The sequence below is a fragment of the Mustela nigripes genome, chromosome 13 (assembly GCF_022355385.1).
Source record: "Mustela nigripes isolate SB6536 chromosome 13, MUSNIG.SB6536, whole genome shotgun sequence".
Lineage (NCBI taxonomy): Eukaryota > Metazoa > Chordata > Mammalia > Carnivora > Mustelidae > Mustela > Mustela nigripes.
Genome location: NC_081569.1, coordinates 113,723,823 through 113,750,780, shown reverse-complemented (window position 1 = coordinate 113,750,780; position 26,958 = coordinate 113,723,823). Strand labels below are relative to the sequence as shown.

General features: G+C 40.7%; 1 protein-coding gene across 2 annotated transcripts in view; it reads left to right on the top strand.

Moving 5' to 3' along the window:
- Positions 1 to 26,958, top strand: part of DCAF5 (DDB1 and CUL4 associated factor 5) — a 102,346-nt gene that overhangs the window by 59,537 nt on the left and 15,851 nt on the right. For both annotated transcript variants that reach the window (XM_059373470.1, XM_059373471.1), the window contains exon 7: positions 13,220 to 13,286. In XM_059373470.1, coding sequence (XP_059229453.1) covers positions 13,220 to 13,286 — 67 coding nt within the window. The remainder of the gene's footprint in view (positions 1 to 13,219; positions 13,287 to 26,958) is intronic.

Genomic DNA, 26,958 nt, shown 5'->3' with positions numbered 1-26,958 from the left:
TCTCGAAAGGGCTGAGCATTGGAGTTTCTGAGGACTGCAATCACTTACCCAGGGCTTTCTTTTAAACTTGATAGATGGTGGGGCCCCCAAAATCATGAGAATGAAATCATCCTAACTCATCCCCTGGAGAGAAGAGCTGACTTGTTCCCTGTGAGTCCAACAAAATGGCCTTGAATACGTGGCCTGGCCTCAGACATTACATCATCACTCAGCCTTTCTATGTTGACATTATGTGGGTATAGCAGAGGTGCAGGCAGGGAAGCACATAAAGTTTAACTTGATTCTTTCTATAACTTCGTGTAGCCCTGATTAATCTTGCTGGGGGTGTGGCATGCCATATATTCTCCTTTATCTGAAATAAAGGCACCCTCTTGGGGTCGGTCCTTTGACTTGCTTTGTGACTTGAAGCTATTATTTTCTTCTCCTCATCTTCCTTTTCTATCTTGTATATTTTTAGCCCTTTAGCTTCTGAGGCATTTTTCATTTCATGTTGAATCGTCCCAGTGACAGATTTCACCCCAATGCAAAGCTGAGGCCTAGAGTGTTTGAAACAGCAGATGTCATCGGTCACAAGAGGAAGACTGGACTGAGTCTCTTGCTTGTGATCATGCTCTCTTCTCTTCCTCATAGATGAGCTGCTACCTGGGTTCTACACAGGAAGTGTTGGTAGCACCTTCCATGGACTAAGAGAAATTCCTTGTTGTATATATTATTTAGGTGAATTATTTTACAGGCTTTTATAGAGAGAAGGTAGCATGAAAATAATACCAGCCATGTATAACTCTTTTTGAATCCTGAACCTTTTCAAAAATCTAAAAGCTATGAACACTTATTCAGGAAAATGTACATATGCACATCATTTTGCATATAAAATTAAAGAGTTCATGAAATTCCGGAAACCTAGCAGTTTTGGGTATTAGACATCCTGAATTAAGATTTTACCCATGGATTAGATCCCTTAGTTCATTTACTGATGCAGTTTTAGAGCTTTGAAAGCTTCAGAGGTTCTGGAGTATAGCAGCCTGTTTGATATGGTCTGGTTTATAAGTGTTTAGCGGAGAAAGAACACAGGTGAGCTTGATTTCTTCTTAGGAACAAAAGGAATTGATAGGATCTGGTGATACAACATGATAGGTTTCCCTCAATGTATAGTTCTGGCTCGGAGGCTGGATTCTAGTACTAGGAAATTGCTGGTAGATACCCAGGAAGGGAACAGAATATTACCTTTCCTGCTCTACCTGCCCTATCTCCTGTAGAGATTTGCCTCTCTTTCCGGTGTCTTCAGACTTTGGAGAAAAAGGAAAGTAACGTTTCTTCCTCTGAGTGGTTGGAGACCCTGGCTTGAGCAATGAGTATAAATACTCCTATGCAGACTGAAATGAGTGCTGCTGTCTCTCTACTGCCCAGGCCCCACATCCAGCAACTGAGGCCCACAGAGGGAGATTGGTGCTAAAGCCCATTGGGTTGATTGCCCTTCCTCTTGCCCAGCTTTCCAAAAGAGTTTTGCCAAATAAAAATTAATATTTAAGTAATGCAGCCTACTTTGTTACAAGCAGCTATTGGAGACTTAGAGCATTTTTATATTTCTTCCCTACTGATTATTTGACTACTATTGGCTGTCTTTATGGAACATTTCTTTATTAATAGAATTTTCCTACTTGGTTATTTTAATAAACCAAAGAATTCCAGGAACCTAATGGAGTTGAAATGGCAAGTGGAAGCAGGAGTCATGTAACTTTACCTGAGCAAAAAATAGTGGTAGTCTTATGGATATGCATATTTTTATTCTTTTGTTGGGAGCCAAGGGAATTCTGTTTCTCCTATCACAAATAAGATAAAATAAACTTAACGGCTTTGGGCATTTCCAAAGCAAAATTGCACTGATTGCTTTAGATGGCATTTGTGGCAGGTACTGGGTGTAAATGATATGAATATTATATACCAGTTGCAAACTTTTTTCTGGAAATAATCTTTGAAAGAGCACATCACGAAGTTGTTCAATCACATTTTTTTCCCTTTCTGACAAAAGGTCAGAAGTAAGATTTAAATAGCAGTCTCTCTGCTGTTACTAATCTAGGCTAGAATAGCCATCTGGTTTTTCTATCCTAGTCAATACAGTTAATTAGGCAGGCATGCCATTTACTAGAGACTAATTAATCAATTACTATGGAAGGAGCCTTGGAGAAAACTGTGTAAGTTGATCAGTACTCAATGAATAGAAACTGATTGATATGTTCCCTTCTTTATCAACAGATGTTTGGGAATATCAAATGCTGTGCAAACACACATACATATACATACACTTAGAAATGGAGCAGAAAGATATTTCTGTGTTAGCAAAAGGCTTGTTAAGACATTAACGTGTTATTCTTGGAGCATGTCAGGTGATGGCCTATCCCTCCTGCTGTCTAGAACATTTTCCTCTTTTTAATATGGATTTTGGGTGGGAAGAAGGGGGCAGTTTTTGCTTCTATAATGTTTCTAAACCCAGTGAGGCCTTAGAATATTGTTGGTAAGGTTATCTGTAACACCTTTAAATAAAGGTGTTAGGGAAGGAAAAATAATTTCTTTACTAGACGATGGCTAATACATTTAGGGTTTTTTTGTTTGTTTTGTTTTGTTTCCCATTTTCTTCTAAGAAGCTTCTATTTAGTAGGCAGTTTTGCTGTGGCAGGCCAGGCTATGCTTAGATCCCTCTTTGACCCTTCAAGTTATTAAAAATTTTTTGTGACTTGGGTGACTCTATAAAGGTGGTCTCTGTTTTTAGAGGCATGGACTTCTCTGGGTATTCAGCTAACAAAATGCCTTTGCAAAGAGGTCTTTCTCAGAACTTGTGTAATTGGAGAGTGCTAAGAGATGAAAGGGGCAGGAAATCCTGGAGGGGACACTGGTTATTACAGTGGCCTACCAGAGAGTCAGAAGTGTTAGGTGAATGGCTGTTTCTGTAAAGGTTAATGGATTGACAAGGATATGTGGGCAAATGAGACAGCGACAGAGTGCTAATGCAGTCATCTTTTTTTCATGCTGATGGTAGTGGTTCCTTCTTAAAATCTATTGAGAAGAACAGCTGTTGTGTCCGTCTGCTTGACCAAGTTAATATTCCATATTGATAGTGGATTAGATAAAAGGATTAGATAAAATGCCCTGGCCTCGAGTTAACTCAAAAGCGACTGAGCTGCATGGAGGTGAGTAAACAGACTGTCTTCTTGGGACTGTAGAATGAATGAACAGGGGGCGGGGGTCAGAGTGTGGTCAACCTTTAACCTTTGTGGTCAGCTAGCTGGGGAGGATTGTGGATGACATGGATCCCCACAACTTAATGCTTGTGATTGCATTGGTGTCACCCATTTTACCCACAAAGTCCAACTAAAATTAAGTATGTCTCCCATTCTCTGATCTAGTCTGTGGGTCTCCCACCTCCCCCCATAATCTAGAGCATTTTGGGAAATGGGGCTTTAATTGCCTAGATACTGGACTACAAAATATTTTTCTCCTTCTTTGGAGCCCTGCCCTGTTCCTCTTAGGATATAAAATAAAAGATTTGTATGAAGTGAGTTTTTAATTTGTCATTTACCTCCCACACTGTTTAGAATAAAGTCAAAGAAAAGACCTAAGAGAAGGTGATTCTTTACATTCATGTCCTACTTGGTGATAAATTTAATATCACCTTGTTTAGTTTTTGCTTTTCTAAAATGGAACAGCAATCTTTAAGTTTTTTCATGGTAGTGTTTTGCTTTGTTTTAATTTTATTTATTTATTTATTTATTTTAACAGCGAGAGATCACAAGTAGGCAGAGAGGCAGGCAGAGAGAGAAGGGGAAGCAGGCTCCTTGCTGAGCAGAGAGCCCGATATGGGGCCCGATCCCAGGACCCTGAGACCATGACCTGAGCTGAAGGCAGAGGCTTTAACCCACTGAGCCACCCAGTCACCCCTGTTTTTTGTTTTTTAAAGATTTTATTTATTTATTTATTAGAGAGAGAGAGAGAGAGAACATAAGGGGAGAGGTCAGCGGGAGACGCTGCTCCCTGCCGAGCAGGGAGCCCGATGTGAGACTCGATCCCGGGACTCCAAGATCATGACCTGAGCCAAAGGCAGTCGATTAACTGAAGAGCCACCCAGGTGCCCCTTGGTAGTGTTTTAAATGTGAATTTTGCTTGTGAAGTCCTCCATCATAAAAGGGAGTAAAAATATTAAGTGTGGGAATTTGGGGCAAGCATTTTTTCTGTTATATTTCTGTAGCTTACCTATTTTTAAAGGGTTATCTGCTGCTGAACCATTCTGTTATCTAGGCCAGAAGAGTTTACTCCTGGTCAGCCTCAGATTCAATACCAGATTCCCTGAGTAAAAATATGCAGAGACTATTTGAAATTAGATATCAACATAAAAAGGAAAAGAAAGAGAAAGAAACCTGTACCTTCAGTTTCACCACTTGAGGTGAAGTTCAATTTTCTGGTTAATTCAAGTAATTACCATGTTACTAAATTTGGATATAATTACGCAGTTTGGGTAGTGATTTCTTTTGGTGGTGATTGGTGTTGGCACTATTTGGTCTTTGTTCTCTTGCTCATTTTTCCTTGTATCCCACAGCAAGTACTTAACTGTGAGAAGGCGGGTCAAGACTAGCAGTGCCCCAGTTGTCTTCTTGAGCACTGTCTGTTAGCAGGGCCTCAGTCGTAGGCTCCAGCCTGACCTTGGGAGGAGATGGCCCCTTCCAGTACACCCTTAGAAGAGGGACCATTTCCAGCTGCTCTGATGATGTTAAACATATCTCTGCAGTCAGCCTGCTTGAAATAATCTGTGTTTTTGCAAAGCTTAAAAAAAAAAAAGACAAAAGAATTCTTTTGGCTATCTTATATTTTAAATTAGCCCAGAACTCTGTGCCCTCTCCTGGAGGCCACTTCTCCCAGATATTCATACAACTTGTTCCTCATGTGAGCTCTGCTCAAAATTCCTTGTTGTCAGAGAGGCCTTATGTGATCAGTCTATGTAAAACAGAAATAGCCAACTCCCAGTACCCCATATATGTCCTAATATCCTGTTCAATTTTTCTTTATAACACTTACACCATCAGACACACATATATTCTTAACTTTTTTTCCTCTGCCCACTCTTATCTCACATTACATGTCCATGTAATTTTTTCTCTCCCCACACAGTAAAATATAAGAAGCTTCATGAGGGCAGGGATAGCATTTTTTTTTTTTAAATCAATTCTGTATTTCTTTCCTTGGCACAGTGCCCAGCACATAGTAGACATTGGATAAATATTTGTTTAATGAATAAAGGATGAACTCATTTTTATTTCAGTCTCCCACAGTCAGCAGTATCCCAGGCAGCCAACTTTTAATGCTGGAAGGGGCCCAGCAGACAACCATGAAATGCCATAAATGAATTCCAGGGCAGTTTTGTGATTCCAGTGTGTGAACACTTAAACAGTCTGACTAGACGGCAGTGGGTCAAGACCCCCGCCTTGGAAATCATCCCAAGCTGTTCCCTTGTGATGGTTCCAAGAGGAAGAGAGGGTCAGGAATTGCCCTTACTCCTGAGGTGAAGCCTGTACATTGTATGCATTTTCTACATATTTTAGGCGCTGTCATATTAAATCTCAGAGGCCTTTACTCTGTGGGAGTTTTCTTCCTTCTAAGGCAGTCTTCTGAGTCAGCATTCTGTCTGGGAGTCCCCTTTTACCTTTTCATGACTTTCCCTGCTGAATAGCTGAGCAAATAAGAAATCACTGATCCTTCACTATGAAATACTAAACCTGTGATAAGCCCAGCCTGTCTCACTTTTTTCCCCCACTTTTTTTTTTTAAGATTTTTATTTATTTATTTGATAGACAGAGATCACAACTAGGCAGAGAGGTAGGCAGAGAGAGAAGAAGGGAAGCTGAGTAGAAAGTGGATGTGGGGCTCTGTTCCAGGACCCTGGGATCATGACCTGAGCCAGGGCAGAGGCCTTAACCCACTGAGCCACCCAGGCCCCCCTCTCCCACTTTTTTTTAATATTTATTTTTTGTTTGTGTAGTTTGAGAAAGTTCTGGGGGCAGGGACAGAGTAGCAGGAATTCTGTATGAAGTTTTGTAGCCCCTTTTAAACACAGAGCATGAAATGAGATGTTGAGTAATAAGTATATACTATGTATACAAATAAGGAGCAGATAGTTCTCTTAGGATCCTCTCCCCACGTGTCTTATTTTGGGTTCAAGTTTCAGATGCGCATGGTTTATTTGGAAATGCAAGAAATGCTAGAGCAGTTGGGGAGTACACTAAGGAAAGAAAGGGTGACTTAGCGAGTCAGCAACAGCTGAGGGCAGTTGGGGCTTGATCCTGGGAGGAGAGAGTGTTGAGCACATACTTCAGAGTTAACTCCTTCTCCCCGCCCAGGAGAGGAAGCTGGAATATTGATACACCCACTTCCGCCAGTCATCAGTTGAGTGCAGCTTCGAAGCAATGTTCATTCACCGGAGCAGCTTGCTGGCTCCTAGGCTTTGATTTTGATACTGGCAGTTGGCAATGAGGTAGAACGTATGAAGCAGCAAGGCCTGAGGGATGTGAGCAGGGTATCATGGAGGATTGAGCTATGCCTTGCTTCCTGTTTCTCCTGAAACAGCACCCATTGCTTTCCCTTTGCCCCCTTCCTTTCACCTTTTTAACGTCTTTACCCAGGGTCAGCTCCGTGCTCAAAGCTATCTTGGTTTGCCCCTTACGACTCACCACACATCTTATTTGTCTTAATATGGTACCTAGTGATCTCTACTTCCTGGCATGGTAGTTGTGTCTATGAATACACACATGTATATTTTCTACTGTAGCTCCTTGGAACCCAGGTATTACCCTACATGTCTTCGTAAGTCCCAGAGTACCTGGCACATAAGTGCCCGGTTATTATGTAATTAGGCCAATCTTTCCCCCTAACTAGTAGGTGGTTTTGTAAAAAGGTTTGAGAGGAAAGCCCTTGGGTTCCTGAATTCCAGCTTCCTAACTTCCTGTAAGGAAAGTATCAGAAACTTCAGGGAGTTACTGGATGAATCCTAAAGTCAGGGCAACGGGGACTCACTTTTTCTTTTTTTTTCTTGTTTTAAAGAAACTTTTAGAAAGTGTATACTTTAGGGGCGCCTAGGTGGCTCAGTGGGTTAAGCCTCTGCCTTCGGCTCAGGTCATGATTTCAGGGTCCTAGGATCGAGCCCCGCATTGGGCTCTCTGCTCAACAGGGAGCTTGCTTCCCCCTCTCTCTCTGCCTGCCTCTCCGCTTACTTGTGATCTCTGTCAAATAAATAAATAAAATCTTTTAAAATTTTTTTTAAAAAATAGAAAATAAAATTTAAAAGTATATACTTTAATAGTATTAAGTATATTTACATCATAATGTAACCATTTCCACCATCCATCTCCAGAAGTTTTCATTTTCCCATACTGAAACTCCATACCCATTAAACAGCATCTCCTCATTCCTCCCTTCCATCCCCGCCCTGGGCAACTACTATTCTACTTTCTGTCTCTATGAATGGGACTACTCTAGGTACCTCATAGGTAGAATCATACAGTATTTGTCTTTTGTGATTGGGCTTATTTTACTTAGCATGTTCAAGAGTCATCCATGTTGTAGCACAAGTCAGAATTCCCTTTTTAAGGCTATATAATGTTCCATTGTGTATATATGCCACATTTTTTTTTAATATATTCATCTGTTGATAGACACTTGGATTGCTCCTACCTCTTGGCTAGTGTGATAATGCTGCTACGAACATAGGTGTACAAATATCTCTTACGGATCCTCTTTTCAATTCTTTTGGATATTTACCTAGAAGTGAAATTGCTGGATCATGTGATAATTTTATTTTTAATGTTTTGAGGAATTTTGGTTTTTTTTTTTATATGAGCCGTCCTAATGAGTGTGAGATAGATTCTTACTGTGGTTTTGACGTGTATTTCCCTAATTATTAGTTAGCATGTTGAGCATCTTTTCATGTGTTTATTGGCCATTTTGTGTATGACCATTACATATTTTTTTCTTTGGAGAAATGTCTTTTCAAGTCCTTTGCCCATTTGTAAACTCAAATTGTTTTTTTTTTAATTTTTTATAAACATATAATGTATTTTTATCCCCAGGGGTACACGTCTGTGAATTGCCAAGTTTACACACTTCACAGCACTCACCATAGCACATACCCTCCCCAATGTCCATAACCCCACCTCCCTCACCCAAACCCCCTCCCCCTAGCAACCCTCGGTTTGTTTTGTGAGATTAAGAGTCACTTCTGGTTTGTCTCCCTCCCAATCCCATCCCATTTCATTCATTCTTCTCCTACCCCCTTAACCCCCCCTGTTGCATCTCTACTTCCTCATATCAGGGAAATCATATAATAGTTGTCTTTCTCCAATTGACTTATTTCGCTAAGCATGATACCTTCTAGTTCCATCCATGTCGTTGCAAATGGCAAGATTTCATTTCTTTTGATGGCTGCATAGTATTCCATTGTGTATATATACCACATCTTCTTTATCCATTCATCTGTTGATGGACATCTAGGTTCTTTCCATAGTTTGGCTATTGTAGACATTGCTGCTATAAACATTCGGGTGCACGTGCCCCTTAGGATCACTACGTTTGTATCTTTAGTGTAAATACCCAGTAGTGCAATTGCTGGGTCATAGGGTAGTTCTATTTTCAACATTTTGAGGAACCTCCGAGCTGTTTTCCAGAGTGGTTGCACCAGCTTGCATTCCCACCAACAGTGTAGGAGGGTTCCTCTTTCTCCACATCCTCACCAGCATCTGTCATTTCCTGACTTGTTAATTTTAGCCATTCTGACTGGTGTGAGGTGATATCTCATTGTGGTTTTAGTTTGTATTTCCGTGATGCCGAGTGATATGGAGCACTTTTCCATGTGTCTGTTGGCCATCTGGATGTCTTCTTTGCAGAAATGTCTGTTCATGTCTTCTGCCCATTTCTTGATTGGATTATTTGTTCTTTGGGTGTTGAGTTTGCTAAGTTCTTTATAGATTTTGGATAAACTCCAATTATTTTTAAATGTGTCTAAGGAAACTTTTTAATTGAAGTCTTGTGGGATTAGTCTTTGGGTTTCCTTGTCTCGAGAATATTTATGAAGTGATTTGTCAAGTAACCATGACCCAGCAGCTTAGAGACTTCTAGTTCTAATCAGATTTCCACCATTCCCTCACAGAGAAAGCATAGAATCCTAAATTAAATGAGCTTTAGAGAGTGTCTGTTACGGCTCCTATAACAGAATAGCACAGACAGGGTGTCTTATAAATTACAGTTTCTTTCTCACAGTCCTGGAAGCTGAAAGTCCAAGATGAGGGTACCAACATGGCTGGTTCTGGTGAAGGCTGTCTTTAGGGTTGCAGAACATGAACTTCTCTCTGTATCCTCACATAGCGGAAGGCACCTGGGACATCTGTTGGGCCTCTTATTTATTTATTTTTTTAAAAGATTTCTTTATTATGAGTCTTTTTTTTTTTTAAAGATTTATTTATTTATTTATTTGACAGATCACAAGTAGGCAGAGAGAGAGAAGAAGGGAAGCAGGCTCCCCGCTGAGCAGAGAGCCCAATGCGGGGCTTGATCCCAGGACCCTGGGATCACGACCCAAGCTGAAGGCAGAGGCATTAACCCACTGAGCCACCCAGGTGTCCCTATTATGAGACTTTTTAACAAAGATTTTATTTATTTATTGGAGAGAGAGAATAAGCGAGAGCACAAACAGGGGGAGGAACAGAGGGAGAGGGAGAAGCAGACTCCCCACCAAGCAGGGAGCCCAGCGCAGGGCTCGATTCCAGGACCCTAGGATCATAACCTGAGTCAAAGGCAGTTGCTTAACTGACCAAGCAACCCAGGCGGCCTTGTTGGGTCTCTTATTAAGACTGCTAATTCTTTTCATGAAGGCTCTACCCTATTCCCTAATCACCTCCCAAAGGCCGCACCTCCTGATACCATCACATTGGGCATTAGGATTCCAAAATGTATATTTGGTGGCGAACACAAACATTCAGAAAATAATAGAGAGCTACCAAGTGAGGAAATTGGGCCCATTTTCTTTTTCCACTGTGCCCTGAGCTAAATCACCTAACCCCTATGGATAACATTTTCTTTATCTTTAAACATGCCTTTCTCTGCCTCCTTTCTCACTTTCTTACAAGTATTTTGAGGACCGGTGAATTGATTTTTTAATTATTGTAAAGTATTTACATAAGGCATGAAGTTGTGTGTCAGTTGAACTTCACAGTTTTTGGAATTGTTCAGTGTCATTTTTAAGTCAAGTTTTCTGTAGAAAACTGTAGGCCCTGGTGGTCTGGATGGCTCAGTCAGTTAAGTGTTCAACTCTTGATTTTAGCTCAAGTCACAATCTCAGTGTTGTGAGATGGAGCCCCCACATTAGGCTCTGTGCTGGGCTTGCAACCTGCTTAAGCTTCTCTCTCTCTCACCCTTTGCCTCTCCCCTCCGTGCCTCTTTTTAAAAAAAGAAGAAGAAGAAGAAAACAAAACTATAGGCCCTTCTTTTTCTAGGAAATAAGGGGATGATGCCAAAAGGCAGAAAGTAGTGCTGACTTCAGCTTAAAGCAGTATACTTTTGTTAATCTTTGCAAATAAATGAGCTGTCAGGGTTTCTGACTTGTTGCTGTTAGACAATGCTTTTATAAGTCCTCATTAAAATCAGTCTGGTTCAGTGTCCTATCTGAGATCAAGTAGTTTGAAACTGCCACGTAGATGGGGATTGCTTATGATTGTAGCACTAACTCATGGCTGTGTGGTGATGGCTTCCTGTTCAAAGATGTCCGTTGACAGCAGGGACGTTCAGGATGCTTACACTTGGAAAAAGATCTCTGGGAAGCTCCTAATTTTTTTGTTCTGCATTAGAAGTGTTTTTGAAAAATTGTGATAAAATATACATAACATAGCAATCACTATGTAGACTGTATGGAGGCACCTGGAAAAATTAAAAATAGAACTACCCTATGATGCAGTAATTCCACTACTGGGTATTTGTCCAAAGAAAATGAAAATACTAATTTGAAGAGATACATTCACCCCTGTGTTTTTTGCAGCATTATTTATGGTAGCTAAGCTATGGAAGCAACCCAAGTGTGCATCAATAGATGAATGGATTAAGAAGATTGTGTATGTGTGTGTGTGTGTGTGTGTGTACACATACATGAGTGAATACATGAGTGTATACAAGTGTATACATACACACATGTGTGTGTATATATATATATGTATGTGTATATATATATATATATGTATGAAATATTTACCATAAAAAAAAATGAGATCTTGCCATTTGCAACAATGTGCATGGACCTAGAGTGTTATTATATTAAGTGATATCAGTCAGACAGAGAAAGACAAATCTTAGAGAAAGACAAACTGGTGGTTGTCAGAGGGAAGGTGGGGTTAGGGAGATGTGGAATAGGTGAAGGGGATTAAAAGGCACACACTTCCGGTTATAAGTAAGTCACGGATTTGCAAAGTATAGCATAGGGATAATATAGTCAATAATAATGTGATAGTGTGTGGTGACAGATGGTAACTACACTTATCATGGTGAACATTGAATAATATGTAGAAATGTCAAAACATTATGTTGTACACCTGAAAGTAGTATAGTATTGTAGGTCAACTATGCTTCAATAATACAAAACTTAAATATATGTATATATACAACAAAACCTTCCATTATAATCATTTTTAAGTGTGCTGTTCTGTGGCATTAGCTGCATTCAGATTGTTGTATAGCCATCACCACCATCCATTTCTAGAACTTTTTCATCCTACTAAACTGAAACTCCATACCCATTAAGCAGCAATTCTCCTGTCCTTCCTCCCCCTAGTCCTTGGCAACTACCATTCTACTTTCTATCTCTATGAATTTGAGTACCCTAGGCACCTAGGGTGAACCATACAATATTTGTTGAACCATACAATATTTGTCTTTTTGTATCTGGCTTATTTCACTTAGCATAATGCATTTAGGATTCATCCATATTGTAGCACAGGTCAGAATTTCCTTTTTAAGGCTAAATAATAGTCTGTTATATGTGTATACCTAATTTTATTTATTCATTCATCCATCGATGGACATTTGGGTTCCACATTTGGCTGTTGTAGGCATTCTTTTATGAACATTGGTGTACAGATAGCTCAAGTCCCTGCTTTGAGTTCTTTAACATACACCTAGGAGTGGAATTTCTGGGTCATATGGTAGTTCTGTGTTTAACTTTTTTTTTTTTTAAATATTTTATTTATTTATTTGACAGAGAGAGAGAGATCACAAGCAGGCAGAGTGACAGGCAGGGGGGGGGAGGGAAGCAGGCTGCCTACTGAGCGGAGAGCCTGATGTGGGGCTTGATCCCAGGACCCCAAGATCATAAAGTGAGCTGGAGGCAGAGGCTTTAACCCACTGAGCCACCTAGGTGCCCCTATGTTTAACTTTTTTTTTTTTTTTTTTAATTTGACAGAGATCACAAGTAGGCAAAGAGGCAGGCAGAGAGAGAGAGAGAGAGAGGAGAAAGTAGGCTCCCTGCTGAGCAGAGAGCCCGATGGAGGGCTCGATCCCAGGACCCTGGGACCATGACCTGAGCTGAAGGCAGAGGCTTTAACCTACTGAGCCACGCAGGCGCCCCTATGTTTAACTTTTTGAGGAACCTCTGTACTGTATTCCATAGTGTTTGCATCATTTAATATTCCCACCAACAATGCGCAGGGATTCAATTTCACCACATCCTTGCCAACACTTGTTTTCTGTTTTTTTGTTTTGTTTTATTTTGTTACTTTTCGTGTGTGTGTGTGTGTGTGTGTGTGTGTGTTTTGTTTTTTTTGGTATTAGCCATCCCAATGACTTTGAAATGGTATCTCATTGTGATTTTTTCATTTCCCTAATGATTAGTGATGCTGAGCATCTTTACATGTACTTATTAGGCATTTATATATTTTCTTTGGAGAAATAGCTGTTCAAGTCCTTTACCCATTTTGGAATTAGGTTGTTTTGGTTTATTGCTGAGTTTCAGCCAGTGAACCTTTTAATTGGCAAATAACATTAAAGAGGGTATTTGCTGTGTGATGCCTTACGAATATTTGCCCATTTGTCTCATTTATTTTTTAAAAAATCTTTCTCTATATAGATAGGTAGATAGATGTAGATATTTTATCAGTCAAGATATAAATAATAAATGTGTATTTTTTTTTTTTAATCCCAACAGTATATCCTTTCAGGCTCTGATGACTTCAACCTGTACATGTGGAGAATTCCTGCAGATCCAGAAGCAGGTAAGTATATCCCTAGCATGAACCTACTGCTAATGTTGGCTCTGTTGATTGACCTTTGGCATATGTTGTGCCCTGAAGGGAGTGATCTGTAGAAATAGGATGATATTTCTCTTTTAATATAGTAAGTTTATCAGAAAAGTGACCAAGGGAAATTTAAACATAAAAAAGTAGAAGCCAGATTTCACTATAACCTCATACAGACAGATCCTTATTGACTTAGTGATGCTCATATTTCTTCCCAAGAACTTTCTTTAGACTTCATACATCTCCATTATGTCCATTTTCCTTGCTCCTATTTCACCCCTGGAATATTTTTATCTTGCTTTCTCTTTTTATCCATCTGCATATTCTTGTTTATTTTTCTAGGGTCTTTTCCTTTCCTTTGGCCTCCCTGATGATGGTAACTAAAGGGTAACTTTCTTTGTTGATGGACAAGTTCAGGCCCTGGGGTTTGGCTGATCTCAGATATCAAAGAAATTTAGAAAGAAATAGTTTTGCATTTCTCTAGATGTATTCTGAAAAATGCCTGCAGCTTTCCATGAATTTGGATCTAAGCCATCTGAGCTTTCAAACATCATGGATCATTCTTCATTCTTGATAATGGTGTCTTCACGTACTCAGTTCAGTCTTCCACTGGTTGCTTCCTACTGGTAGAAAAATGTCTGTTTTTTATCCTCAGGACAGCTCAATATAGCCATCTGCTCCAGGTGATACATGGCATCAAACTGGAAAATGGCCATTAGGAAAGTAATAGAGGATTATGCCAAGTTTATTGCCTAAAATTTGTCTAGTCCTCAGTGTTTAGGGAAGTTTTTGGTTTGCTTGTTGCTGAATTAACAATATTGTTACCAAATGTCTGCCTTTCAAAACTTGTTGAAGCCCACTTTTGATGTAACCATCCTATTACTGTGGTCTGGTTACTAAACAATTTGCAAAAGACCTTTTTTTCCTTCTGGAATTTAGAAAGCATGAGTGAAGCAGCTTACTTATGAAGCACAACCAGATGGGACAGCAGCGGTCTAGCTGAACAAAAGTGATATTCTAGCACTAGACTATTATGTCTCCACCCCCTGGTCTTATAGATTGATTATCTGAGGATTAATCTTTGGGCTTAATTATATCTTTTACCTGATCTTAAAAAGCTTTTAATTATTAAGTCAGTGTGATTTTTTTTTTTAAAAGATTGTATTTATTTATTTGGCAGAGAGAGATCACAAGTAGGCAGAGATGCAGGCTGGGGGGGGTGGAGCAGGCTCCCCACTGAGCAGGGAACCTGATGTGGGGCTCGATCCCAGGACCCTGAGATCATGACCTGAGCTGAAGGCAGAGGCTTAACCCACTGAGCCACCCAGGTGCCCAAGTCAATGTGATTTTTTAAAATAGAAAATGGATAGCCCCCTTCCCCTAAGCTGTTCTCTGGAATCTTTTTCATGTTTGTATAAAGAGAGAATAGGGAAGAATTAACAATAGTATTACAGATTTTTTTCCTCTCCCAGCTTATTTTTGTACTGATTTAGGTATGGGCCACAGTGGACTGACTTTTTAAGTATAGATGACTATGCAGTCTTCGGGTCAGCAGGGATCTGATAGCTGACTTAGGATTCCAATATTAAAACTGGGAAATGGATACCCAGACTTTCCAAGGGTATTCTAGGCACAGCTGCTTTAAAGGTATTCCATTTCTAGATTCTCAAATTCTATATGTTTTCTTTCATAAAATCAGTATTCCTAGGAAAGTACCCATTCTCCTTTCCCACTGCCCCTTTCCTCTTCTTTCACTTTAGAAAACAAAAACAAAAACAAAACCCAGGAAACCAAAAATACTCCATAAATTTCCAACCATTTGCTCTAAGAGTTAGAAACCTCCAAGGTGCAAAAATATATTAGGCTGAAATGTCTGGGGGCAGGGGGCGGGAATAGGTAATGTGGAAATACTATTTCAAGGAGGAAAAACGAATAATGTAAAATTTCTATTAAAAAAGTACTTGTAGGGGCACCTGGGTGGCTCAGTGGGTTGGGCCTCTGCCTTCGGCTTGGATCATGGTCTCAGGGTGCTGGGATTGAGCCCCGCATTGGGCTCTCTGCTCACCGGGGAGCCTGCCTCCCACCCCCCCTGCCTGCCTCTCTCCTACTTGTGATCTCTCTTTCTGTCAAATAGATAAATAAAATTTAAAAAAATAAATAAATAAAATAAAAAATAAAAAATAAATTTAAAAGGTACTTGTAGGGGTGCCTAGGGGCTCAGTAGGTTAAAAGCCTCTGCCTTTGGCTCAGGTCATGATCTCAGAGTCCTGGGATCAAGCCCCACATCGGGCTCTCTGCTCCTCAGGGAACCTGCCTCCCCCACTCTCTGCCCTCCTATCTACCTACTTGTGATCTCTTTCTTTTTTTTTTTTTTTTTTTTTTTAAGATTTTATTTATTTATCAGAGAGAAAGAGGGGGAGAGAGCGAGCACAGGCAGACAGAATGGCAGGCACAGGCAGAGGGAGAAGCAGGCTCCCTGCTGAGCAAGGAGCCCGATGCGGGACTCGATCCCAGGACGCTGGGATCATGACCTGAGCCGAAGGCAGCTGCTTAACCAACTGAGCCACCCAGGCGTCCCTTGTGATCTCTTTCTCTCTGCCAAATAAATAAATAAAATCTTAAAAAAAAAAAAAAAGTGCTTGGGCGCCTGGGTGGCTCAGTGAGTTAAAGGTTAAAGCCTCTGTCTTCAGCTCAGATCATGATCTGAGGGTCCTGGGATGGAGGCCCACACACTCTGCTCGGCGGGGAGCCTGGTTCCCCCTCTCTGCCTACTTTTGATCACTCTCTGTGTCAAATAAATAAAATATTTAAAAAACAATTTTTTTAATTAAAAAAAAATTACTTGTAGGGCTTCAGATCCCACAGAGTATACAGTGGTGGCTCCCACTGCACAGTAACTACAATAGTCACAAAAGCCATAAAGGTGTCTGTGGCAACAAAGTGTGCTAGAAACACTCAAGTTCTGAAGAAGGCAGAGCCCTTCTAGCCCACCCACAGGTGCTGCCCCTTGTCTGTCCTGGGGCATGTGCACAGAGCCTGCAGATTGGGCCACCACAGAAGAAATCAGAATTTGCTCTGGTCACGTGGGTTGATATGACAGAATCTAGAGGTGCCCCAATCCCATGGCCAATCTTCCCTGTAGGACATTTGCTGAGTGCTAGGGTTATCCTGGGAACTATGGGACTGGCCCTGAGAGGCGGAATGCAGGTGGGTCCCACCTTAACACAGTATTTTGGAGACAAAGCCCCGCCCACCCCCGCACCCCGCCATGGGAGGGGCCTGCTCTATGGAGCTTTTGCCAGAGCATACCTGGGAAAGGAGGATAAAGAGCTAAGCTTAAAATCTCAGAACATTCAGAGCAGAGAACAACAGAGACTTGCCAGACTCTTCATTAAAAGCCCAAGAGGTGGGGCGCCTAGCTGGCTCAGTCTGTAGAGCTGCAGCTCTTGATCTTAGGGTTGTGCGTTCAAGCCCCACATTGGACTTAGAGATTAATTTGAAAAAAAAAAAAAAAAAAAGGCCCAAAAGGCTTTGGGCTGGACCAGGAAGGATCAGTGAACTATCCCGTAATCTCCTGGTGCTTAGGACACAGACCACAGTTTGAGAAAGGCACCTGCAACAAGCACACTCTAGGTCTTGACTTGAGATATCTGAAGCCAGAAGTAGATGTATTCTTACTAAAGAAGCAACCCAGCACTGAACTGGTTCCTCCCGATTAGATTGAGGATGATCAAGCCCTTACTTTATTTTCTCAAGAGTAGAATGGGGAATGCCATAAGGAGGAAATCAGCTTTGGTCTGTGTGTTAGTCTGCTAGGGCTGCGATAACAAAATCCCACAAAATGGGCGACTTAAACCACAAAAATACATCTTTTCACAGTTCTGGAGCTTAGAAGTCCAAGAGAAAGGTGCCGGCAAGTTTGATTTCTCCTGAGGCCTTTCTCCTTGGCTTGCAAATGACCACCTTCTCACTGTGTGCTCACATGACCTTTTCTCTGTGCACATACATCACTGGTGTCCCTTCTTCTTACGAGGATACTGATCTCATTGGATTATAACTTCATTTAACCTTAATTACTTCCTTAAAGGCCCTATCTCCAAATACAGTCAAATTAGGATTTAGGGCTTCAGCATATGGTTTGGGGGAGATAATTTAGTCCATAGCAGTCTCTATGGTTTTTTTATACTCCATGTCTAGCATATGATAACAAATAATGAGGCATGAAAATGTGGCTAGTAATCAAGAGTGAAAAAATAATCGAGAGGAGCCATCCACAGTATTATCCATATATTGAAGTTAACAGATAAGGACTTCAAATGTTATAAACAAACAAAATAGAAAAAAAAGATGGAGAATTTCAGTGGAGAATTGTAATCTATTTAGAAAATCACATAGACATTATAAAACTGAAAACTGTATCTAAAACTAAGACTTTATTGCACGGGTTTAACCTGCAGTGAGTGGACAGGCTTGGTGAATAAAAGGCAGGTTAATAAAAGCTATCAAAGGACAATGGGAACAGAGAACAGAAAGAGCACAGTGTAAGAGATAAGAGGTGCACAGATGATTCAGCATAGATGAAATTGAAGTCCCAGGAGGATAAGAGAGAGAAAATGAAGCAGAAGCAATATATGAAGAGACAATAGCTAGAAGAATTTTCTAAAACAAATGAAATAGACTAATTCTCAGATTTAAGAAACTCAGTAACCACAAACAGGATAAATACAATACACTTAGGCACATCATACGTCAGAGACAAAAGATAATGAGAAAAAGCCCAAAAGCAACCTGAGAGAATATACAAATTACCTGTAAATGAGCAACAGTAAGAGTGATGGCCAAATTATGGAAACCAGAATATAATAGAATGATATCTCTCAGGCGCTTAGAGAATTAAAACCTGCCAACCTAAAATTCTATATCCAGGGAAAATATCTACCAAAAATGTAGGTTTAATAAATACACTTTTAAAAAAGAAATTACAGAATTTTAATGCAATTGCTTCGCAGCCCTCAGTGAATTAATGCATCTAAATACTGAGGAGTGACAGGTGTGCAACATCTTAATAAGAAAGGCAATTAGACATTATGTGCCTTCTGATAAAAAGAACACAATACTACTGATAGGCTTGCCAAATAAAACAACTCTGAATAAAACCTCAGGATCCAGCTTTCAGTTTGCAGGAAGCACAGAGGACAGAGGAACATATTGTACTACATTGTGAGCTTACAGTCCACAAAATCCAGAGTTTAGAAATGTTAGGTCAAAGGGCCCATTTTCTCTAGTAAATACATCCTACTGAAAAAAGGAAAGGATGGACAGGAAGAAGCCTATTGTATAAGAAACATAAATGATGGGGTGCTTGGTGGCTCAGTGGGTTAAAGCCTCTGCCTTCCGCTCGGGTCATGATCCCAGGGTTCTGGGATCGAGCCCCACATTGGGCTCTCTGCTCAGCAGGGAGCCTGCTTCCCCCCCCCCCGCCTGCCTCTCTGCCTACTCGTGATCTCTGTCAAATAAATAAATAAAATCTTAAAAAACAAAAAGGAAACATAAATGACATATTAAAACAAAAACCAGATGAAACTATTTAGAAATGCACACTTGGATGAATAAAATCATTAAAAATGCAGGGAGGTGATTAATATAAAGATCAGGTAATAGCCGATTTCATGGGAGGAAAAGGGTTGTAATTGAAATGAGGCACATGAGGCATGGCAAATGGCCAGAAAAAAATGCCATTTTTTGACTTGAATGTCAGTTCTAATAGTGTTCACCTTAAAAAACTTTATTAAGCTCCACTTCTTGTGCTGTTTTCTGTATCTTTTTAATTTCTCAATGATGAAACAAATTTGGAAATATGTGTGGGTCAAAGAATAAATCACAATAAAAATACAATTTTCTCAACTAAACATGAAAACAAGTCATCCTGGCATTCATCCTCACGGATACTACAGGGGTATTTGACTATAAAATTTTCTGTTCACGTACCCACCCCGACAATAATTTTTTTCTTGAGTTTCAACTTACATGTGTAAAGTACACTTTTATTGAGGAGTGACTTAAATCTATGCCAGGATGTCCAGCATAATAAAGTGCTTGTTGCTCCAGGGTAACTCCAGCAATTAGAAAGTTCTTCCGTAAGTCTTACTCTGTTTCCCGGGAGTTGAATGCTGTCTTAATGAGAATGGCCTCTCTTCCTCTTCGTAGCCTTTTGCTCATTTGAAGGTAGCTTTCCTGTCCTCTTCTAGATCTCTCCAGAGATAGCATCTTCCGCCCACCCCCGCCCCGATGTTCAGTTTTGCATTTTCTCAAAGAAATGATTTTTTTTTTTTAAGATTTTATTTATTTATTTGTCAGAGAGAGAGAGAGCAAGAGCGAGCACAGGCAGAGTGGCAGGCAGTGTCAGAGGGAGAAGCAGGCTCCCCGCGGAGCAAGGAGCCCGATGTGGGACTCGATCCCAGGACGCTGGGATCATGACCTGAGCCGAAGGCAGCCGCTTAACCAACTGAGCCACCCAGGCGTCCCAAGAAATGATTTTTTAAAAAATTTTATTTATTCATTTGACAGAAAGAGATCACAAGTAGGCAGAGAGGCAGGCAGAGAGGAGGGAGGGAAGCAGGATTCCTGCTGAGCAGAGAGCCTGATGCGGGGCTTGATCCCAGGATCCTGAGATCATGACCTGAGCTGAAGACAGAGGCTTAACCCACTGAGCCTCCCAGGCACCCCAAAAGAAATGATTTTATGTTTCTTTACTGTACTGATTTCTCTCCTCCAGATTTGTTCTACCTTTGTTTAAGGATTAACTAAATAAGCTCAGCAGATGAAGCCTGGCTAGACCAGAGGAAAATCTTGGCTCCTTGATATTAAGTGTGTTGCAGGGTGTTTCAGGAAGTACACTCAAGATCACATAAACTGTTTTTGGAGGTCACAGAACCTGTGATCTGCTCAAACTTAGAGTTGGTTAGGGGCCCCCATGGTGTCTACATGGGCTGTCGTTGGTACTGGATCCCCATTCTTTATTTGATGCTTGGATTTCTTTGTACACAAGACAAAGAACAGGACCTTATGATTGCTTGTCTTTCTTGTTGGATTCACTAACTCGTAATTGAGGGGTTTGTTTTCTCTTTATTACCATTCCACATTGCATCATCAGGTTATCACAGTAAGTCTGTCTCTTTGATCGTCATCTTGTTCTGCATGTAACTAAGCACCTTTTGTGATTATTTTTCATAAACCTTGGCTCATTTGGGGAATTCAACCTTCCTGCCACTCTTCTGACGACCCACCCACATTCTTTTCCTTTCTTAATATAGCTTTCCTTTTTCTTTCTGTTCTTTTTAATCTTTTTCTATAACTTTCACAGTTTTTATAATTAAGTACTTCTTGTTATCAAAATAATACAGGTATATAATTTTTAATCAAATTAAGATATTATAAAACTTATTTTTTAAAAATGCAACAGTTCCTTTATCTTCCTATAATTCATGCTATCTTTGAATTTTCAGTTTTGGACATTCTCTGTTGCCTTTCTACTCTTGAAATCAGCTACCTTTCCAGAAGGGAATCTTTATCTAGGATCTGCAGGATATTTGCCTGGCATTTGAGCCATGACTCTAAGAGCCAAATAAGGGAATAGAGCTGTGAATCTCACAGGTCTATGCACAGATTTCTGCTTGATCCCACCCTCCACTGCACCTGGTGTCTCCAGTCCAAAACCTCTTTAGGTTGACTTCAGCTTGCAACCCCTAGGTCTCTGCCTGTTGGGGAATGGGGAGCTACCTGGCCATATGTGCTCAGAGGAGGAGTATAATGGTGTAACTGCTCTTTATACAGGCTTTTAATTCCCCCTGGTTCTGGCCCTACTCTTAAGCCTGGCTTCTGGGATACTTAGCCCCTCTCATTTTTATATGTAACGTCTCTATATTTAAATGTTGACAATTCATAATTTTAAAAATACTCAGCAGTGTTTGGCAAGCCAGACATATGAGGACTAGATGTGGCCCTTGGGTTCTAGCTTTGAATGCTTAGATGACAAAAAGTCTGTGGGGAAATCCGTGGGGAAATCCTTACTCGAATCTGTCTCCTCTTTGATTTAATCAAAATATGGGACGAGGCTGAGTTTGTTCTCTCAGTGCATGCCTGCATTCTTGTTGAACAGAAGATACTAAGGCAGGCTAATATGGGGAAGCAGCCTTGCTGTTCTATTCCTTAATGGTCCAACGGGCCATCAGCATTTATTGCAGACCTGCTGTGTGCTTCACAGTGCATACCAGATGCTGAGAAAACTAGACGGAGAGCAGTCCTGAGCATTAGCCAAAAGCAAGGACATTCTTTTTTTCTCTACTCTCCTGTTCAGAAAGACAGAAAGTCACTGGGGAATTGCAGTTCCAAACTCCAAAGAGATGAAATGTATTTATTATATAAACAGTATAAACTCTTAATCTCTTAAGTAATTTGCATAGGGCTTCATTGTAAGCTAAGGAAATCATTTTTTTTTTTTTAAGATTTTATTTGAAAGAGAGAGATCACAGTAGGCAGTAGGGAGGCAGAGAGGGTTGGGGGGGAGCAGGCTCCCCGCTGAGCAGAGAGCCTGATGTAGGGCTCTATCTCAGGACCCTGAGGTCATGACACAAGCCGAAGGCAGAAGCTTAACCCACTGAGCCACCCAGGTGCCCCAGGAAATCATTTTGAGATATGAGAGCTAATAACCACCATAAAACTTAATACCTGGCAAGGTTAGGCTCAGGTTTTCAGTTGATGTCAAATAATAACTCATTTTCTAAAAACCTCTCCAAAAATTAAAGGACTAGAACTGGGAATTTGGCTGTGGCAAAGAAAAAGCCCATCAGAATGTTTTACACCTCTCAAGTATGTAGGAAGAGCATCTGTTTTAATGTGGTGATTCTGAAGATAAAATAAACAGACCAGCAATTATGTATAGAGCCAGTGTGGTATATTGGAAAGAGCATTAGGCTCAAAATCATACCTGGATTCCAGTCCAGTGCTGCCACTAACTAGCTGATGGAGTGATTCTAGGCAAGTTATATAACAGCAATTGTCTGAGCTTTAGTTTCTGCTGTAAAAACCATTCCCCTCCCAAGTCCTCATATCATGAAATGATTTAACAGTCTCGGGAGCTTTCTGAAAAATGTGTGTTTTCAAATATAAGACGTTGTTACTGCCTTGTAGAGTAGGATCGTCGTCCACAGATCCGTAATTTCCAAAGCATTTGCTCCCTAGTAACTTAGGTATGGAAGTAATGAATTTGGCAACATGTGGGTGTCTCTGGAAAATCTTCTTATTATCTTCTCCTTCCCTTTCCCCTAATTCTTGTTGGAAAGGGCTTTAGGGTTTTTACAGATAAGACTTGTTTCCCTTGAGATCTGCTTCTATGTGAAGACCTTCCTGTTTATGGAAAGAAACATAATGTAATAGAGTTGGTAGGCCTGCATTTAACTCCTGATCCATTCGTCTAGTTTCTGCTTCGGAAAAATTGTTTAATCTTGCCAAACTTATTTCTTCATCTGTAAGACAAGAACATTAGTGCTATCAACAGTACAGCCAGCGTAATAACATCCACCTCCTGAGGGTGCCGGTGAGGGTGTTTAGCAGCTGCTCTGCCATGACTGTTACTCCTCCGGAAGAAAGCTTTCTCCCTTTGGACTCTTCTCTGAAAAACTCCTTAGAGTCCAAGACTTTGTCTTCCTCTCCCTCAGGAATGGCTGGTTGAGTTGTTGCATCAAGGCTGCTCTTGATTCATTGGTAGTTGAAGAGGGGTAAGGTTCTGTGACAGATTTTTCCCTGAACAGAGGGGAAAACATGCAGTTTCACTGCCCAGTCACTGCAGCCACCCCCACTGCCAGCAGGCCAATGGAAACAGCTGTAAATGCATTTTCATGGGCCTGCACATGTGTGTGTGCTCTGTGTCTCCTCCTTTTTCTAGACCTGTCTTCACTCTCAGTGAGTTAGGCCTGGGCATCTGCCTTTTTCCCCCCCTCCCTTATGCCTGGAAGAACAATTGTTTTTAATTGGTCACAAGTAGTTGGTTGTAAACACATGTGATATACAGATGATCAAAGAAGAACTAGTATAATTTACTTTTTGTGCAGTTAAGCACTGCTGCCTGTGGAGCTCTTTGAGCTTTAACTGAGCATTGACTGTCCCCATCGGACTTTTTTTTTTTCTTTAAGTCTTAGGTAGTTATGTGATTCCTTAGGAGGCATCCAACACCCTGATTTAATCATTTTCTTTTTTTAAGAAATTTATTTATTTATTTGATACAGAGAAAGAGATTACAAGTAGGTGGAGTGGCAGAGGGAGAGGGAGAAGCAAGCTCCCCGCTGAGCAGGAAGCCTGATATGGGGACTTGATCCCCAGACACTTCACCGACTGAGTCACCCAAGCGCCCCTCCCTACTCTGATTTAATTCTTGTGGTTTGAAGCTTAGAGACACAGGGGATGTTCACTCAGGCCTTTTGGAATTACTCAGGTTATTTGGACAACTCTTTTAGACATAGCAAGGTAAAGAAGTAGTCCCTTGCCCCTCAGAACAGGAACCTCTTAATTCTACCAGTGGTATCAAGAATGAAATAGATTAATTGCCTCAAAAGGTACCTGCCAAACCTCATTTTGGTAGATAATAGCTTTAGCCTTCTCTTTCAAGCCTTGCTCCAGAGAAAATGATACGGGGATTTACTTCAGTCTGTTCACTTACTGAGTATCCTAACATAAGACAATATGCTGGAGTGCCTGGGTGGCTCAGTGGGTTAAGCCGCTGCCTTCGGCTCAGGTCATGATCTCAGGGTCCTGGGATCGAGCCCCGCATCGGGCTCTCTGCTCAGCAGGGAGCCTGCTTCCTCCTCTCTCTCTGCCTACCTCTCTGCCTGCTTGTCATCTCTCTCTGTCAAATAAATAAATAAAATCTTTAAAAAAAAAAAAAGACAATATGCAAAACCCGATGTGCCTGGGTGGCTCAGTGGGTTAAGCCTCTACCTGTGGCTCAGGTCATGATCTCAGGGTCCTGGGATTGAGCCCTGCATTGGGCTCTCTGCTCAATGGGGAGTCTGCCTCCCCCCCACCCTGCCTGCCTCTCTGCTTACTTATGATCTCTGTCAAATAAATAAATAAAATCTTAAAAAAAAAGACATTATGCAAAACCCTATGGGTGACTGAAAGAATAAATACTTTCTTGTCCTCAAAGAACTTCTAGTCTAAGAAAGACGAGAAAAGGGGATGTGTGTGTATGCACATGCTGAATTTAAAAGTGGGGTTTCAGGGCCCATAGAAAAAGATAATGAAGGGAGGCTTGAAGAGATTTTGAGGATCAGTAAAGTTTTCATGGAAAACAGCATTCCAGAGGACCATGACTGATGGATAGGATTTTAGCCCCTTTATTTCTCTGCTCTTACTATAGTAAAAATGCCATAAAAGAAATATCCAAATTTGTCAGAAGGAAGATGGAGAAACACTTGGATACCCCACACATTGGATGATGGGGACACTAATGGAGATTGAGTTTTATCTGGTATACTAATATTCTGCAGTCAAATACACTCATATCTTTTCATTCACTTGTCAAACATTTATTGAAAACCTAGTCCATGCTGGGCACTGTTCGAGGCTTGATTAAATATCAAAAGACCCCTGCCATCATCAAGCTTATGTTCTACCAAGAGAAACTTACAATAAACAATAAACACAATAAATTAGATTATGTTTAATAGGTTAGAAATGCTAAGGAAAAGGATAACATAGAGTAGAATAAGGGGGTATGGAAGTGGTATTGGGGGGTCAGGGAATTGCAGCTTTTTAGGTAGGATGTTCAGTAAGACCTCTTTGAGAAGATCACATTTGAGCAAAACCTCAAAGTGGTAAGGGAGTTAGCCATGCAGAAATCTGGGGTAAGAACATTTTAGGTCAACCCAATGCAAAGTTCTGAAATGAGAATGTGCCTCATGTGTTTGAGAAATAACAAGGAAAACTGTGTTTTGAGGTAGAGTAAGGGGGAGGGGAATAATAGGGTTAAGTAGGGCACAAAGGGTGTCCCATTAGGCTGTTACTGTGGGTGAAACAGAAGACCCATTAGAGAATTCTGAGCAGAGGAGTGACATGATCTAACTTAATTTAACAGTATCACTCTGGCTGTGGAATTGAGGATAGATGGTGGGCATGGGGCTGCCAAGGATAGGAATGAGGAGAACTAGTAGGAGTCCCCCATGATACAGGTGAGTGATGGTGGTGGTGGCTTAAATCAAGGTAATAGAGGTTTCAGTCTAGACGTTTTTTGAAGGTAAATCCTGATCATGGTTTCCTGATAGATTGGACTAGGGGAGAGGAGGAGCAGGTAGAGTTTGAGATGTCTCTTATTAAACATCCAGGTGGAGATGGATGTTGAACAGTTTGGATAATAGAGGTATGAAATTCGAGAGTTCAAGAGAAGTTCTGAACTAGAGATAAAAATTTGAGTTTTGTTTGCATATAAGTAGTGTTTAAAGCCACAAGACTGGGTGAGATCAGCAAACAAGTGAGTATAGCTAGTCAAGAGAAGGGAAGCAACCACTGAGCTCTAAGGCATTCCAGTGTTACGGAGTCGGGGAGAGCAGCCAAAAAGGAAAGCAAGAAGGAGTGACCAATTACATAAGAGAAAAACCATGAGAAGGTGGTCCTAGGAAGGCAGTGAAGAAAGGGGAGGCAACTATATCAGATATTGCTGATAGGTCCCATAAGTAGAATGAGGACTGAATTAAACCATTGGATTCTTTGGTATCTCCGAGGTTAGGGAAGGACTGTGTAATTACAGTGATTTGATATCCATTTTATTATTTGAGTAACCACTGCCACCTTTTTCAACTTCTCTGCACCCCTCCCCCTGTAAAGTGGTACCACTCTTTTATGTATTTACTCATTATCTTGCCCTATTAATACATTCTGCATAATTTTGTTTGATATTCCAACCTAGAGCCCACCAGATAGGATCTGCCCATGAAATGCTAAAAGCATTTCCTTTACCATAATCTGTCATTTTTATCTGAGTATTGAGGGTTTCTTTTCTTTTCTTTTTTTTTTTTGAGATTTTATTTATTTATTTGAGAGAGAGAGATGGAGAGAGCATGAGCTGGGAAGAGAGGGAGAAGCAGGCTCCCCACTGAGCAGGGAACCTAACTGGGGCTCAATCCCAGGACCCTGAGATCATGACCTGAGCCACCCAGGAGTGCAAGGGTTTTTTGTTTGTTTGTTTGTTTAAATATCACCATTAACAATGTTCTAGGAGGCACCTGGCTGGGTCAGTCAGAAGAGTATGCAACTCTTGATCCCAGGTTCATGAGTTTGAGCCCCATGTAGAGATTACTAAAAAAAGTTAAAACTTAAAACAAAACAAAACAGAAATCTAAGAGCAACTTATCAATTTTACTGGGAAGAGGTCCTCAATGGCAGTTGGGGCTACAGAACAGGACATGTTAAGTATTTTGTTATAAAATAAATCCCAAATCAATCAACTGGATAAAATACCAGTATTAATTTTGCTGTCAGAGTTTTTGGGGTTTTTTCCCCCCTTCCATTAATTAATGGGTAGGACAAACACCCCTCTGAGAATGGGATGGGGAAATGGTGGGTAACACTGAGATTAGGGAGGGTGAAGTGTGAAAGT